The sequence below is a fragment of the Suillus plorans genome, assembly GCF_016647745.1.
Source record: "Suillus plorans strain S12 chromosome Unknown HD556scaffold_122, whole genome shotgun sequence".
In the NCBI taxonomy this organism is placed as follows: Eukaryota; Fungi; Basidiomycota; class Agaricomycetes; order Boletales; family Suillaceae; genus Suillus; species Suillus plorans.
The window spans coordinates 20,651-36,616 of record NW_024537506.1 but is presented as its reverse complement, the minus strand read 5'-3'; the positions used below and the strand labels follow the sequence as shown (position 1 = coordinate 36,616).

At 45.0% G+C, this 15,966-nt stretch overlaps 4 protein-coding genes across 4 annotated transcripts; 3 read left to right on the top strand and 1 right to left on the bottom strand.

Moving 5' to 3' along the window:
• Positions 1-181: 181 nt before the first annotated feature.
• HD556DRAFT_1314605 (uncharacterized protein) lies at positions 182-2,977 on the bottom strand (the record flags this gene model as incomplete). Its single annotated transcript, XM_041300966.1, has 10 exons — positions 182-214; positions 265-516; positions 578-736; positions 779-1,074; positions 1,126-1,294; positions 1,572-1,625; positions 1,871-1,953; positions 2,060-2,271; positions 2,329-2,524; positions 2,683-2,977. The coding sequence occupies 10 exons, from the start codon at positions 2,975-2,977 to the stop codon at positions 182-184; spliced, it is 1,749 nt and encodes a 582-aa protein (XP_041152481.1).
• Positions 2,978-6,075: 3,098 nt separating this feature from the next.
• HD556DRAFT_1250545 (uncharacterized protein) lies at positions 6,076-7,311 on the top strand (the record flags this gene model as incomplete). Its single annotated transcript, XM_041298941.1, has 3 exons — positions 6,076-6,261; positions 6,289-6,411; positions 7,009-7,311. The coding sequence occupies 3 exons, from the start codon at positions 6,076-6,078 to the stop codon at positions 7,309-7,311; spliced, it is 612 nt and encodes a 203-aa protein (XP_041152480.1).
• A 4,179-nt stretch (positions 7,312-11,490) lies between these two features.
• Positions 11,491-12,701, top strand: HD556DRAFT_1435288 (uncharacterized protein; the record flags this gene model as incomplete). Its single annotated transcript, XM_041305408.1, has 7 exons — positions 11,491-11,534; positions 11,588-11,696; positions 11,753-11,946; positions 12,000-12,126; positions 12,242-12,319; positions 12,372-12,517; positions 12,566-12,701. 7 exons carry the CDS (start codon positions 11,491-11,493, stop codon positions 12,699-12,701), a joined length of 834 nt encoding a protein of 277 aa, XP_041152479.1.
• Positions 12,702-14,241: 1,540 nt separating this feature from the next.
• HD556DRAFT_1451155 (uncharacterized protein) lies at positions 14,242-14,842 on the top strand (the record flags this gene model as incomplete). Its single annotated transcript, XM_041307897.1, has 3 exons — positions 14,242-14,469; positions 14,525-14,694; positions 14,749-14,842. 3 exons carry the CDS (start codon positions 14,242-14,244, stop codon positions 14,840-14,842), a joined length of 492 nt encoding a protein of 163 aa, XP_041152478.1.
• Positions 14,843-15,966: the final 1,124 nt, after the last annotated feature.

Here is a 15,966-nt window from a genome sequence, read left to right as displayed (position 1 = left end):
ATTTAAAGGACACTTAGTTATACTTTGCAATTATATATTTTTTCACTTGGAAACAAAGCTCGAGTTCAAGAAGCAAGTTAAAGTGGGCATCAACCTTTGAGTTAAAAGACACTGAAATCAATTCATGAGATACAAATAAATTGTAGGTGCTAATGCAGCTTCAGTTTCAGCATATCTACTACTACTGTCTTTGGTTGATCCTCACAATAATTCCCTGAATAGAATTACTGAAACATTTATACCAGTATCAAGCAAATGACTCACATTTTGTATATAGACGACTGGCTGGTTATTTATGACAGTGTCATATGGTGGGGGTAACCCATGTTGTTCGGCACCTAGATGCTGAAGGTTATCATATACAGAAAATGCTGATGAAAAGCTGGGCTGGTCCCACATGGGCCCACGGCGCCCATCATTGGTTTCTGTATCTTGTTCAGAATCAAGGTTAGAGGCAGAATCTTGAACGACATCTTGTCCATGAAGTGCTTCCTGCAAGGCTATAACTATATCAGGCTTTAAATAAGAATTTCATTCAGGAAAGAACTACTGGAAAGTTGTGAAAAAAAACACTAACCCTGATAGACGACTCTGAAGATATAGAATCTGGGGAATCCGACACATCCATGGAGTCTGAGTCAAACGACCGAGTTGTAGTAATGCGAGAAGGGTTTGAAGCGGCTGGGATATTTGATTGTGCTGGCATGGGTTGCTGATGAGTGGAAGGTGTAGTGCGCTGATGGGTAGTGGGCGTAGGTCAATGACGAGTAGTAGTTACAGTGGGTGTAGGCTGCCAATGAGTATGAGGACTAGATGCAGTTGCAGGGATCCTAGTAGAATGATTTGGTCCTCCAGATGGAGTTTCATGAGTGCCCTGTTGTCCCAGAAACCAAGTCTGAAAGTCAGGACACTGCAAAACTTCAGCTAATGTTGGTGCGGGCCTTGGAGTGGCGGGTGTTGCAGTCGTTGATATGTTTCTATGAGCGGTAGCAGGGTTTTGAATGGCTACAGGAAGGGGAGGGAATGGCAGTGAAACACAACTGCTATCCTGGAAGATATTGTTTTGAGTTAAACCTTGAAAAAAATCAGAGTTTGGTGTGAGCTACAAAAGTTTGAGACACACACCTAAATCACTAGGCGACTTTTGCCAATTCCTATCAAAAACGGTCTTGCGGACCCTATCCACAATCGACAAAGCAAAAATGACCTCCAGTAAGTCCATTGTTGGATTTAGATTGGCGTGGTTCAATTTCTGTTGCACGGTTTTCAATGGGCCTCCAGTGTCACCGTGATACTAGTTGCCTGCAATCCAAGTCAATGTTCCAAAATAATTAATCAGAGTTTGCAATGAGATACTAGTGCAGAATGTACGGTTTTGTTACAGTCGCAGGCTAAATCGAGCCATTGGAGGCTTGCAATTGAGTTCTTGAACATTGGCATTGAAGCTAAGTCTGCTGGACAATAGATTTTTGAGAGTGAAGCAAGGAATTAAGAGGCTCCGAGAGGACTGAATGTCGGACTTAATATGCTGCAAATGTGGTCATAGTTAATATCACAATCATTGGCCTTACAGTGACCCATACTAACTTGAACACATCCTGTGCTATGGTGGTGATGGACAGAGGCTACCATTGGTTTAAAGAGCTGTGTGTCAGTGCCATGTGATGTGTACAGATGAGAAATGTCCATTCCACTCTAGCGCTTGAGGCTATCATTGGATCGAAATAGTGTTCTGACTCAGAGTCAAACCAAGTTTGACTCCGAGTCTGAGCTTGAGTTAGTGACCACTGGCAGTTGAGCATCGAAACCTTAAACACAAGCTTGAGCGGATTATCTAGAAAGACTCAACAACAGCATAAATGGTGTTTACTTTGGTTACTTTGGAGTTGAACATAAATTTGGAGGCTTGTTTGTAGATGGATTCAGAGATGGAGCTGGACAAATGGTGAATTACTGGGGAGCACATCACGACTTATTTGGGGAGTCTAACTAATAGCACAAGTGGTATAGAGTTAATGGTACTATGCAATACATGATTCTAAACAAGCTGCTTCGTCACATGAGATATCATCTTCATCAACTTCGATGGGTGCAGCTCTCTGTAGCTCGTTGATCACTGCACCCTCATTTGCATCATTAGAGGTCTCCAGCACACAAACACTGCTAAAACCTGGCATTGCATATATCACCTGGAGGTGCGCATGGTGAACATTGTTCATGTGCACACGTTTATCGTGTAGATGGTGGATCTCACAGGCAAGTGCAGGTTGGCTGACTTCCAATTACATTGCAATAGTGAGCAAGTGAGTGTCTTCGTCCCCGACCCACCTTTGAAGATGAGAGATCTCAACATTGAGACATTCAATTTCTTCATGCACACAAACTATCCTGAAGTATTTGCCTGCCACCTCCCTGTTGGCTTTTGAGACCCAAGGTTTGGTTAAGACTTCCTGCCGTGAGCTTTTCAGCAGCTCAAACTTGCCAAGCCACGCATATGATACAACCTCGCTAAACTTCAGTATGTCTCATGGAGGGGATTGCAGAGATGCAAGTCAATTGTAGTATTCAAGCGTGTTGCGAATCACAGTGGAACGGTGAGTTATTGCATTGGAAATCTGTTGGCGCATTTTATAACCTAGCATAATGAGTAGGTAGTAATGTATATTGTAATGGTGCACGTACCTGTACCGGCCAAGTTAGCCTTGGTAAGTTCAAACAATCTTTGCACAACAAGTCCTTCAAGATGTTGAACCACACGTATAAACTGCCGATTATTCAAATATTTGAGCGCTTCTTGATATTCGGGATCACCAGGTGTCCAGCACTTCATAAGATCAAGCCGGCGCTCCAACTCATGGACTGCGTTCATCTCAAGAGCAAGTTTGTTATAGGCAGCTCGGCATTCAGCTTCAAGTGCTTTGGTCGCAGCTTGCGGACCTTTGCGTAGACCTGAGTTCTGTGTGAAATCAGCCAGCATGTATGAAAGAAATTGAACGGAAGTAATGCTACCGTATGTAGCAAGAGCCTCCAGATATTGAAGTTCTTCAATATTTCATCGCTCGAAATCAGCATTTGAAAGATCGAGCTGTTGTTTCAACTCCTCAACAGCAGGCATGAGTCACACACTATTGCTAAATGGTGCTCTGGAATGATTTTATATTGATCAGGGAAGAGCAGTAACTTTAGGAAGTGTAGCCCCAAATGGGTGGCAAGCTGTAGGTTGAAGGCCAGTGTCAGGTTCAACTGTTAAATCAAAGGCATACAACAAGTGTTCTTTCAGTAGGTTTTCAATCCAGTTGCTATGCACTCTGTAACTGCTGTCATAAATCAGTGAATGTGAGGTGGTGATTTTATTCTGCCAAACATTATTGTCTATGTGCAAGAGGGTCTGGCATTGTTTCAAATCCAATGGCATGCCCAGATTCTGAATGTGGAATTTTGGGATGAGGCATCTAGGGCATGGGCACCCGCCTAGGGTCTGTATGGTAGCTATAAATGCCCTGAGGATGGGTTTGGCAATGGGTTTAGTTGGTTGGCCCTCTAGGAATGGAGTTTGGCTCACTTTTCCAGATAGTCAGCAGAGTAAGTAAAAATTTGAGGGTAAAAGTGACGCTCTACTCCATCACAACAGAGTACTACAATTCCATGCTTGCAGGCTTCCACAAACTCATCGTCAAGCAGAACTTTCCACTGTGCATAATAGAGTTCCCTATGACAGTGCACCATAAAGTCAGCACTGGGTCCCTTACCACCGAGGTGTTTTGTGGCGAAATCTTTGAAACTATCTGGAAGCTTGAAAATGGATATGCATGAGTATGAAAAAGCGTTGGAGAGCCGGCAAAGACCTACATGGTTGAAGTAGGCAACATGACTACACAAACAGCAAGAGGGCTTACACCTTCTGTACTTCGACTCATTTCTGAAGAACATATAGGTGTATTCTATGTTAGTGCTGCCGAAGTCCGGTTCGGTCCAGTTCATGGCCCTATATTTGCGAACCCCGAACCTGACCATTGGTCAGGTTCGAGCAAGGAGGCTGAACCATGGACCGGACCCCTGTGAACGCGTTCGGGAGGGTTCGGTTCAAGTTCAGAACGTGTTCGAACCCTCGAACCCTTTATTTCAATTTGCAAAAAAATCAAAATTTTACAAGACAACAACGACAAATTTGTACGCTACGTACAGCTACTCCTCGTTCACAATGACCGTGAGGCTTTTCGATCGGGGAGTCTATGTAATGCGCTGTAATGGATAGGAAAGGGTGACCAGGAAAAGATGTCCACGAGTCGAACATCATGGAAATTTTGCTGTCGACATGCTTGAGCTTCTCTTTCACGCGCTCGACTGCCAGCTTCGCACGTTCAAGGATCTCATTATGCGTTTTTGTACGGTGGGGAATATCTGTTTCTGAAAGCGAGGGTCGGAGATATTGAAGAAGTCGACGGAAGGGACCTTTATCTACGAGTTGAAATGCCTAGTACAAATGTAGTGTAAGTATCTTTAAAAAATCTCAGAAATGAAAGCTACTTACCTCGTCCTCAGCGACAATGAGTTCGACGATGTAATCCATGAGTCCGGACTTCGTGAACGTGGGAATCTTTGGAGTCAGAGAGCCGTCCAAGGTTGCCTGACTGTCGGTTGCCTTGCAATCACGAGGTATGGCACGATTGTGCATCTTGATACCCCGTTCTTTGCAGCGGTCGTGATAGACTGGGTAGTGGCACTTGGGATGGCGAGCAATGTGAGTGCGTCTAGTCGAGATACCACCTTTAAAAAAGCACTGGTGTAGTGGGACATTATTGGCCTTGCATACCTCACACCACCACCCATTTTCACGCTCCTGGGTGTGGGGGTTGATGTGACCTTTCTCAAAGGTAAAGACTGTAGTCAAGTCAGCGCTGCGTTCATCTTTCTTGAGGGATTTGCGGTCTTCGCGATCCTGGTCGCCGAGCTTCTTCGTCCGTTGATAAGCTTCTTCATTCTCGGCATTCTCGGCATCCTCTTCCTCATCATCTGTAACGTCTTCAAGTGCGGGTGCATCTTCATCGTCATCCTCGTCATCCTCTCTGCTACTGGTACCAACGAACACTCGTTTGGGTGCAGGGACACCCTGAGGAGGTTCTACAGCTGACCGTTTGGCTGAGGTACTGCTGGCAGTCAGAGTCTCGCGGATCTTCTCTGTGGGTTTGACCGCTCGACCAGAACGACGTACAAACGAATTGAGAGTGCCGTTGTGTGCAGGAGCAGAGGGAGGAACCATTGGAGAGTCGTCTTCGGCATCATTGTACCACGCTATCTCACTGGCGTCTTTCAACGAACCGTCAGCGCGACGTGCAGAGGACATAGCAGCAGGGGGCATAAATTTCAAACCTAGGTACCAAGTGAATTTATTTAAAACTAGATTTAAAACTGTTGCGCACCATGAAACACCAAAATGAGAACCCATGGCAGATAATCAGTATGGTGAATCACAACTGTAGGTATGTTCTGAAATAAATCACATCATAAGTTAATTGTGACAGACAGTAGACTTGTTGCGAACTCACTGGCGCATGAATGAGTTGCATTACTGAAGTAGCCGAGAGATTGCCTTGCAGGAGAAGTAGGAGAAGACGGTGAACAGAAGGGCAAGGATGATACTTAAATAGAAAGCCTCACCAAAAACATGAGGCTTCGACTTCGAAAATCGTAAGTCAAAGCCAGCGACATGATAGGTTCGAACCGGTCCGGATGCGTCCAGAACCGGTCCGGATTTATCGACAACACACCGAACCTCGAACCTACCAAGGGGTTCGGTCCAAGAGAAATTCTGGACCTGTGACCGAACCATGGGTCCGGTCCACAAAGGTTCGGGTTCGAACCTAGGTCCTGGACCGGACTGCGGCAGCACTATTCTATGTTAGTTCAAGGCATGAGAACGTACGTAGAATGAGATCTATGTGGCGGTTCAGTCTTTCGAGTTCTCATGCTTCTTGATTTGTACTTCCACTCAGCACTCGCAAGTACTATTCTCCGTGACTGCACGCTCGTTTCGTCGCAGCTTCTTTATATCATATTCATCATCAAAAAATTGTTATGCCGTGTATTCGCAGTGATCCCAACTTGAACATCTGTCCGGACTATAACTCGGAGGACTTCGAAAACACACGAGCACAGCTCGTAAACGAGAACACTACAGAAGATCAAGTGGTGCAGTTACTCAGGAATATCTGGCTAGCTAATAACAATCTAGAGAAACATTTATGGCAACAACAAGCGGAAGTTGACAGAGAAGAATGAGCCCATCAGCAGTGCATGGAAGAGGACAAACAAGGGCGTCTGAACCAAGTACGCATCGATGAAGAGGAAGATGCACGCAAGGAAGAACAAAAGAAGAACAAGTTCAAATACATTCCGATTCAGAATTCGGGTGTCCCAGATGACCCTACAGTCACTCCTTGCTCGTATGCACTACACAAGCTGGACAAGGGAGAATATCTCGAATTATGGTATTTTACAAATCACTGCAGGCATTTCCCCATTTTCCTCCACCAAACATCCAAAAAACATTGATTGAGAAGATAGAATTTTCCCCTCATTTTGTCTGTCAAAACATTGAAAAAAAGTAATTCATGTTTCAATGATTTTCTGTGTGTGAGACATGATGCAAAAATTGATCATGTTCCTTCAAGGATAATGCTGTATTTTCCACCTACTGTCTTTTAAATGACAGCTTAAAATAATGTTAATTTCCTTCTCCATGTTTGTCAAATATACTATGTTTTTTAAATGTTCTGTGTATATTTGAACAACACAGAGAAGAAAATTAACATTATTTTAAGCTGTCATTTAAAAGACAGTAGGTGGAAAATACAGCATTATCCTTGAAGGAACATGATCAATTTTTGCATCATGTCTCACACACAGAAAATCATTGAAACATGAATTACTTTTTTTCAATGTTTTGACAGACAAAATGAGGGGAAAATTCTATCTTCTCAATCAATGTTTTTTGGATGTTTGGTGGAGGAAAATGGGGAAATGCCTGCAGTGAATGATGGTTTGGACGAAGTGTCAACCAAGAAAATGGTAGATCACGATGCAATAATTCTATCCGCATTACCTGATGGCTCGACAGCTTGGGTATCTTTGGCTTCAACTTGCAGCGCGCGTTCAGTCGCCAATGATGAAGACCTACCATTTGAAGAGTTTTGTCAAGCATGCCCTCGGTTCTTAGTAGCCTTAGAGGAAGCAGATTGGCCACAGGATAGAATCAGGATGACGGCTCTCTTTTGGAGGAACTTGCAGATTCACAAGTACCGGTCACTTTGAGACCCGCTAGCCCAAAAGACTTTGTTAGTCTACCAAGCCGAGCAGCGAAGACGTTGGCACGTCGCAGCCAAGTCTTCAACAGGGCCTTACGATCTCTCAATAATTAATGAGAAGGTTCTAGAGGACACGAGGAGCAAAGTTTATTGGGATGATCATTTAAAGAAAGATAATGCGAGGGATTTCAAGGTCAGTAATCTTTTCATCATGGATGTGCAGAGGTCACGCACGACCGCAGGCACTTCTGTTCAGGGTGCGGACTCTCGAATCATGGAGCTCAAGCGTGTCCTCGAGTGCAGAAAGCGTAAAGCGCTCACGCCATACAATCCGGACACATGGGAAACGAGACTCATCTCGGCAGGACTCATTGACAGATACTCACATATTCCTGAGGGCCTGCATAGAGGTTTCATTCTGGACATTCCTAATATTACAATCACGCAAACACCTCTGAACAAAGACTCTGTCGCTATATATCAACAAGAGTTTCTATCTATTGTGCAAACTGAACTTCAGAAAGAAAGGTACATTGGCCCGCTTAATTTTAAAGAAGTCGAAAGTCTTATTGGAACCTTCCAAACGTCCCCGTTCTCAATCATTCCAAAGCCTGGTCGCCCAGGTCGATATTGTATCATTCAAAATTATTCTTTTCCGCACATTCCTTCAGCGAAGTTTCCCAATGCATCCATCAATTCATATATCAATCCTGATAATTTTCCCAGTACCTGGGGAACGTTTCACATTCTCGCACTTACTATCAGCCGACTGCCGCCAGGCTCACAGATCGCTATCAGAGATGTCTCTGAAGCATACCGAACCATTCCAATTCACTCATTGCAGTGGCCAGGGTCCATTGTTCGGATCTCAGAAGATCAATTCTGTATCAACACTTGCATGTGTTTTGGCCTTCGGCCCTCAGCTGGAGCATACGGCAATCTCGCAGATGCCAGTCTTGATCTGTTTCGCTCCAGAGGCATTGGACCGAACTCCAGATGGGTCGATGACCACCTCTTCATTAGGATCCTCAAGGAGTTCATGCCGGCTTACAATGTCAAGAGATTACAATGGCACGAAGAAATTACGAGAAGGGGACAACATCAGGATGGAGGTAGAGTGTGGTTCGGAGGGCACATCTTTGAAGATGGCACGCTGGAGGAGTTTGACGAGGACTGTCGTTTTCCGATCAGGGACCTCTCTGGAGCATCTCCAAGATCCGCAGAATATGGCCGTTTTTCATTTAGCATAGCAGACATTGACGAGTTCTCAGAAGAGCTCAATATTCCCTGGGAGAAACTCAAAGACAAACAGTTTGCCTATAGCAATCCGTATATTGGTATCATGTGGAACTTGGAGCAGGACAAAGTGTATCTCGTGGAAGAGAAAAAGCTTAAGTATCTTACAGCAGTCAGAATCTGGCAGCAACAAGGTACGCACATTCCTCGTGACATACAACAATTATATGGCAAACTGCTGCATACTACCCTCGTTGTCCCGAAAGGACATGCATATCTTACGTCCTTGGAGGCAATGCGAAGCATTGCCTCCAAGAAGCCTTTTATCCCACAGTGACAAGTCAAAAGTCTCGATTTCAACCTTTGCTGGTGGACTACGGTATTGCAATCTTCTTTTGTCGGACACTCGATCCTGATAAGTGGTGAGCCTGGTGCTTATGTGAAGGTTGGCAGATGCTCAATGGTCACAAGGACATTGGATGGGCAGAGGCAGTTGGATTTGAGCTCCTTACTCTGCACATTGTTGGAATGGGAGGATCGGAGAGGAACTTCAGAGTCTATGGAGACAATCAGGGCGTCATTGAAGGATGGCGCAACAGCCAGAGTAGAAACAAAGTGGTCAACCTGGTCTTCAGAAGAATTTTCGATCTTATCTACAGTTTCGCAACACCTTACTTGTTCCACCCAGCCTATGTCATGAGCAAGTGCAATCCAGCAGATGCACCTTTAAGAGGCATCTACGGGAGCGCAGAATTCTTACTCCCTTCCCTTCCTATCCCAAACGAACCCCAAGTCTTCATCATTGATCCCTTCATTGCGTCTACAAACCCAGCAGACTATAGTTCAAGCAGAATCATCATACCCGTCGCCAAGACTCAAATCCGGCTGTGTTCGAATATTCTGATGCAGACTGAAATACTACAGGTATCCTCCAAGAGGGACAGGACCAAGAGGGCCTTGAAGGACAACACGCTCACACTGGTGAACTCCCAAGATAGAGGTCACATTGAGGGCTATGCCTTAGATAGCAAGAACGCCGCCGAGGTCATACCATACATTCATAGCATCACAGGTTTGACGGTCTGGAATGACAGGGTGACTTTACCTTGGACTCAAATGGGGTAGTATTGTTTTCTTGTGCAATAATCAACAACGCTCATTTGGCACTCCTACAGAGACTATATCAACAGAAGGCAATTCTCATCTTAGTGGCCCTTTGGATCTTGAAACCGACTCTTCATGAGCCCAGACAGTTGTTAGTGGATCTATTCCCTAATCAGTATGAAACCATCCCAGAGCACTATGTAGCAATGGCATGTGCCATGGTATGTGACGTCTTTGATTCAAAATTTGAATCTTACACTCGTCTTCGATCTATAGCTTGTCATTCATTTCAGGCTATACTTTCCTGGCCATCAAATTCCTAAAATTACTTCTCACATTCTGCAGAGGGAGGCCTATTTTCAGTTGGTTCTCCTCAGGATGGCTCACACGGGCAACACCCCAGAAGCTATTGAGCTGAACCAGTGGATGAGTACACGCCTTGGACATACTGGGTGGAAACATGACCTGTTGAGTTAATTCTATTAGAGTTTGTTGACAAACTGACTCAAGCTCGTCTGATGCACACACCGAATCTGCCCTGCAATTGTCAAATTCATGTCATGGACCAAGCAGGTGATGATCTCATGCCACCGCACATTCTGCTTGAAGGCTTTCATTCATGCAATATTGAATATGTACTATATGTTTAAGGTGTAGTTGTGATCTTGTAGCAAATTTACTTGTACAACTTGGTTGGATATGGCACCACTGTGTAAGTTAGTATACAAGTTGGCCGTTCACCCTGGCAGGTGTCACTGGCATATGTGAACTTTCAGAGATCCCTAGCAGCAGCAAACCACAGGTCCCTGATTCTGTCGTCTCATTATTTCTTCTATCAAGCAAGCTCAGGCAATACGCAGCGATGAGAGTGCCCCACAGCCAAAATGCAAGGAGGCAAATTGGACAAATGCGCACTTTCAAAGTTGAGTGGAGAAATATTTCCGGTCATCAACAATGATCACTGCCTTTTTTGAATTTTGAAATTTTATATTTGGCCATCTATGCTCACAACATAAGCTCAGGTAACTGCCAGAATCACGCCCACTCAGAGTGGATAATATTTGAGTCAGACTCAAATGGAGATCATGTTGTTCGCAACGACACTGGGAATCACGCAACTCATTAGCTTAGTATAAATAAAATTAAACCTTTTTTTGGCTATTACGCTCTGTTGACAACATAACCTCAGTACTTAGTGATGACACATGATCAGACTGTCTCTGAATCAACCCAGTGACTACTATGTTTACGACAGTATCATTGTGTCTTATCGAGGTTGGGAATGAGGCGGGGGCCCTCGTATCTGGTGTGTTGACCTGTTAGATGAATCTGACAGCAGTTATGGACTAATGATACTACTATACTAGTGGTTCAAGTTGGGGTCACCATCCAAATTTTCACAAGCTTTGATAGGTGTGTAATTGTTGGTCAGTGGCTGTCAATTCAACACCCTTACTAAAGAGTTTGCTACTCTGACTGGAGTTCCTAAAACAAACTTCGAGCTACTCGCTCAAACCATGCCAAACAAGGGTTTAAAAGTTGAGCAGTGGTCATGGTGAGATTCTCATCGATTCTCATCCTGTATCATAGTGATTCCACCTATCATGTCAGAAGAGCAACAATCTTGTGGCGAAAGATGCAAACAACCCATGGATGCCCTTCAACTTGGCCCTAGGAAAAGGTGGTGAGTGACTTTAGCCTGTTTACACGAAGCAATTACTACTGACCATTATAATTATGATACAGGACTGCAGCCAATCCATTGGTTCACTATGGGTGTCATTTCAGGCGAACAGTGCATGCTCTTTGTAACTTCCAAGCTCTCCTTACAAATGGCATTTTATGAATGGGTGAATTGGCAGAGACTCCAGAAGAAAACTTCATGGCTGAGTACTTTATCCTCCTGTGGAGTTATGTGCAGTGCGTTTAATCTGATGTACAAGGGAACGGCGGGAGCATCATGTTTTCCAAGAGCTCCTCAAGTCTGTGGCAGGCCTGGAGAAGCGCTTGATGCAGGATGGAGATGATGAGGTTGATGCCATTGCAGAGGTGGCAAGTACCATCACGCCCTTCCATCTCTTCAAAGTCAACTAATCACATGCCATTAGCTCACTAAAGGTGCATCTGGAGCGAGGGGCAATGATACCAAAAGTCTCAAAGGCAGCGTGCTAGACTGGATTACTCCAAAGGGACAGAATCTGATTCCTCTTCTTGCTCACAATGTGAAGATTGACCTTGGTTTTCATCATGAACAGACAGGTGCACTACTTTGTCCTGCTGGGCTGGACTGGTCTCACTCAGAGTGCGTGGTAACTTCCACATCTCCTTTTTGGTATAAATACCAATAGTATGTAGGACAAAAGCCAAGTTACAAAACGGTGAGATTGTCATGACTGGAGACCAATGGCCACTATTCCTGTATGCAGATTACTACTATGATCCTGAGGATTCCTGGAATGGTCTGTTTCGAAGTGCTCTATTGGTCTGTGTAAGATATACATTTTTTTCTTACTTCTAGATTCTTCATGTTCAACCAAACTGTACAGATGTATAAACACATCTTTACCTCTCCCAGTTCTGTGGACAAAGAGCTGAAGGCAACTTGTTTGGGTAATGCTCGAATTCATGGGATGACCCGAATTACTCTGCCTTCCATTGTGTACATCGCAATGCAGGTAATCGACACATTAAATATATAAGTTTATATCTAGGTAACTTTCTTTCCAGGTCCAATTTGCCCTAACCTCATCACCTGTATTTTCACGTACAGACACTGTGACCAACTCAGAAAGATTCTACAACTCTATGTTGGATGTATTTGAAGATCCAGAGGAGAAACAGGAGACTGATGACCTTGCAGTGTGGTGGAACAGGTGATTGACGACTTTGGATTATGTTCTGCTAATCCTCATGTGTTTCAGGCAAATTTTTCCTTCATACTCCACCACCCAATGCCCCCTAGTCAAGAATAGTGCACTGGCCAGGATTGGGGAAAAGCGAGCAAGAATGAAGGATATTTTAGCTTATGATGGTGGTAGTGGTGATATCGTAGCATAAATGTTGTTATGCGGCAGTTCTTTGTACCTTGGTACAGAATCTACCTTGTAGTTATTACAACTGCATGCTGCACTAGCATTTACAATGTGACACCAATGTTATACTCCAATCCTCTGGCTAAAAATTTAATGACAAGTTCCACTCAACTTTATATATTTTTACTCAAGGCCACGATCAAGACAGTAGTGATACAATGATAGACGGTGTTACTGGCATTACTATGAAGGTCACCACAAGTCCAATGAATGCACTTGAGTCCAACATGTGTAGTAATGATACTAATCGGGTGGAACACCAAATATTGCATATTGCTGCTCACAAGTATAATTACAGGATGTACATGAGCAACACCTATAAAAGTGGTAGGGATGCGACACACCTTTGTGAGGTGTGTCTTTCTGATGTACTAGGACATGCATGGCCAATACTTATAAGAATGATATTGTCATATCCCGCATTCCGGACCAACATCCGACGATGTTCCCACGCCTCATCCGGACTTCTGGACCTCCTGTCCATGTCTCCAGACCCAATCCTCTATCCGTCCAGATCCCTGTACTCCTGCATCTGATATCCGGACGCCAGATCTGATATTCACATCTCCGGATCTCCGGATCTCCGGATCCGACCTATCTGTCATGTCCGAACCCAAACCTTAAATCAGCGCCCATCCCCTTATGGTAATCACCTGTCTCCGGACTTCCGAACATCCAGATCCGACCCACATCTATCTTCCTTGCGTTCTGGACCCAGACCTATCACACATTCATCTCCGGACATCCAGATCTGACCCGCGTCTATCTTCTGTGCCTTATCCCTTTGTATGTTCCTTCTTGAGTTAGACTTCCTCATTTTCCGTACCTCATTTCATCTCCGAGTTCATTTCCTATGATCCGTCTTATTTTCTAATACATTTCCACATGCTCGTACATAGCCTTACCCCTCTGCTTACTGATCTGCACAGACTTGCCTCTAGTATATAAACCCCAGTAGATACTCCTGTATTTCCTCAGTCTGAATATCATACACATATTAGTCCTCGCACTAGCCTTCACCCTAAGTCCTCATAACAGTTCTAGTCCTCCGACTTAGTCATTATCCATCTCAGGCCTAGGGAGAAATTCCCTAGGCCGGAGCTCCGCTCCTCCGCTCCTCCGGAACTTTCCCGCGGTCCTCCGGACCTATTCTGCTTCGGACTTTGTCCTTGCAGCCTTTCCTCTGTTTGCTTCTACTCAGGACTTGTCCTGAGTAGCCATTACACATATCCCCGTCAGGACGAAACTCCATCGTAATTTCCGGAAGTTCCTCTGGAAGTTTCCCGCACTCATCCGGAAGTTTCTCGCACTCGTCCGGAAAGTCCTTCTGAAGTTTCCCACGCTCCTCCGGAAGTCCTTCGGACTTCACTGGACTTTCTCCGGACTTCATTCTGAAGTTAAGGGCACATACTCGGGTAAGGGGCGCAGCGCACGAGCTGAAGCCAAGCCCCTTGGAATCAGTCCTACCCTTTGTGCATGGTCTTAACAATTATGCACTCTAGGCTATGGAACATTCTTATGTTGTGCACTGCTTGCAGGATAAAAATGTTGCCATTCCACAGGCAAACAAGCCTTACTCTGCTGACATTTTGCCATATCTAATGAAAGGACACTACTCCAATGGGCCAAAGTCGGTTGGCATAAAGTTTTTGGATCGCTTCAAGGAGATTGCAAGCAACAAAGCCCAGCGGCCCGAGGTAACAATTCCGATGGTTGCATTGACTACTACTTCGGTATATTTCGATCTATAATCAACACCATACTTATGTATTGACAACAAATGCATAGGTGTATGCTGCGCTAGTCTGGAAGTCCAGTGGATCTCCATCCAAGTTCAATTTCACTGTTAACTTGTTCAGCAAGGTCTACTTGTTCCATGTGAAATTTCTCGAGAAGTTGAGGTGGGATGTGTCAGGCAAGTTTCACAGGCTGATGGCCAATATTTTCGAGGCTATCCGGTAAGTCCAGTTCCATACTGTGTAGTATATCACTCATGCTCCACCCCTCATAAGCAACCTCCTCACAAATGGCAACAGTGATATAGGATCACACAACAATGCGATGGCTATTCTTGGTCTTGCCGGCATGGACGACGACTCTGAGTAGTTCTACATTTCTGGACTCATACTTAGGCAACTGCATGGGTATGGGTAACCCGCACGGGTCATGGGTAAGGGTACACCTGGGGTACGGGTGGGGGTTGCCTTTTATGGCACCCGTACCCTTACCCATACCCGCACATGGGTTAGACCATCCAAACACCGGCAGCAAGCACTCAGTACCACGGGCATGCGACTCACTGGACGCCATGTCACCATTCGCACCCCACCCCCACCATTCGCGCCAGCATTGGCGCATACCCCAACACCACCACCACAAATGACCACCACGCTGCATCCAATGCCACCAGCACCATGCGCAAACCACATAATACAGTAACATACACCCGTCTCAGATGGGCAGCCAAATGTGACAATGTACCAATGGGGATGGGCTATCCCATGTGGGCCCATGCCAATAATTGTACCATGATATATGAGTGGGCCAAGGTCATGTGTGTACCCGAGGCAAATGGATGGGCCAGGAGTATACAATACAGATAGTAGTATAGGAATGTACTAGTATATAGGGCATCATGGTGAATCCGGCTTACAATGGAGACAGGTAGGCCGGGTGAATGTATGTATCCAAGGCAGATGGATGGGCTGAGTGTGTATAGTATAGACAGTGGTATAGCAATGTACTACTATATTTGGACATTATGAATAGTGAATCCAGTTTGCAATGGAGACAGGTAGGCCGAGGGAATGTGTCCCCGAGGGAAATGGGTGGGCCGACGGAATGTATTCTTGAGGTAGATGGATGGGCTGAGGGTAAAAAGTATAGACATTGGTATAGGGATATACTACTATATAAAACATTATATATAATGAATGGTGTACAATGGATATGGGTGGGCCAGAATGCGTGTACCCACATGACACAGATGGGCTGAGGCCAAGTAACGGAGAGGAATGGGCCAGATATATGGGTTGGCCGGATGAATGAGTACCCAGGGCAAACAGGTGGGCCAAGGTCTGTCACCAGAGAGGAATGGGCCGGATACATGGGTTGGCTGGACGGATGGGTACCCAGGGCAAACAAGTGGGCCGGAGGAATGTGTATGTCCAGCTTACTCAGATGAGCCGAGGCTAGTTTCCTGATAGGAATGGGCCAGGTGCACCCAAGGG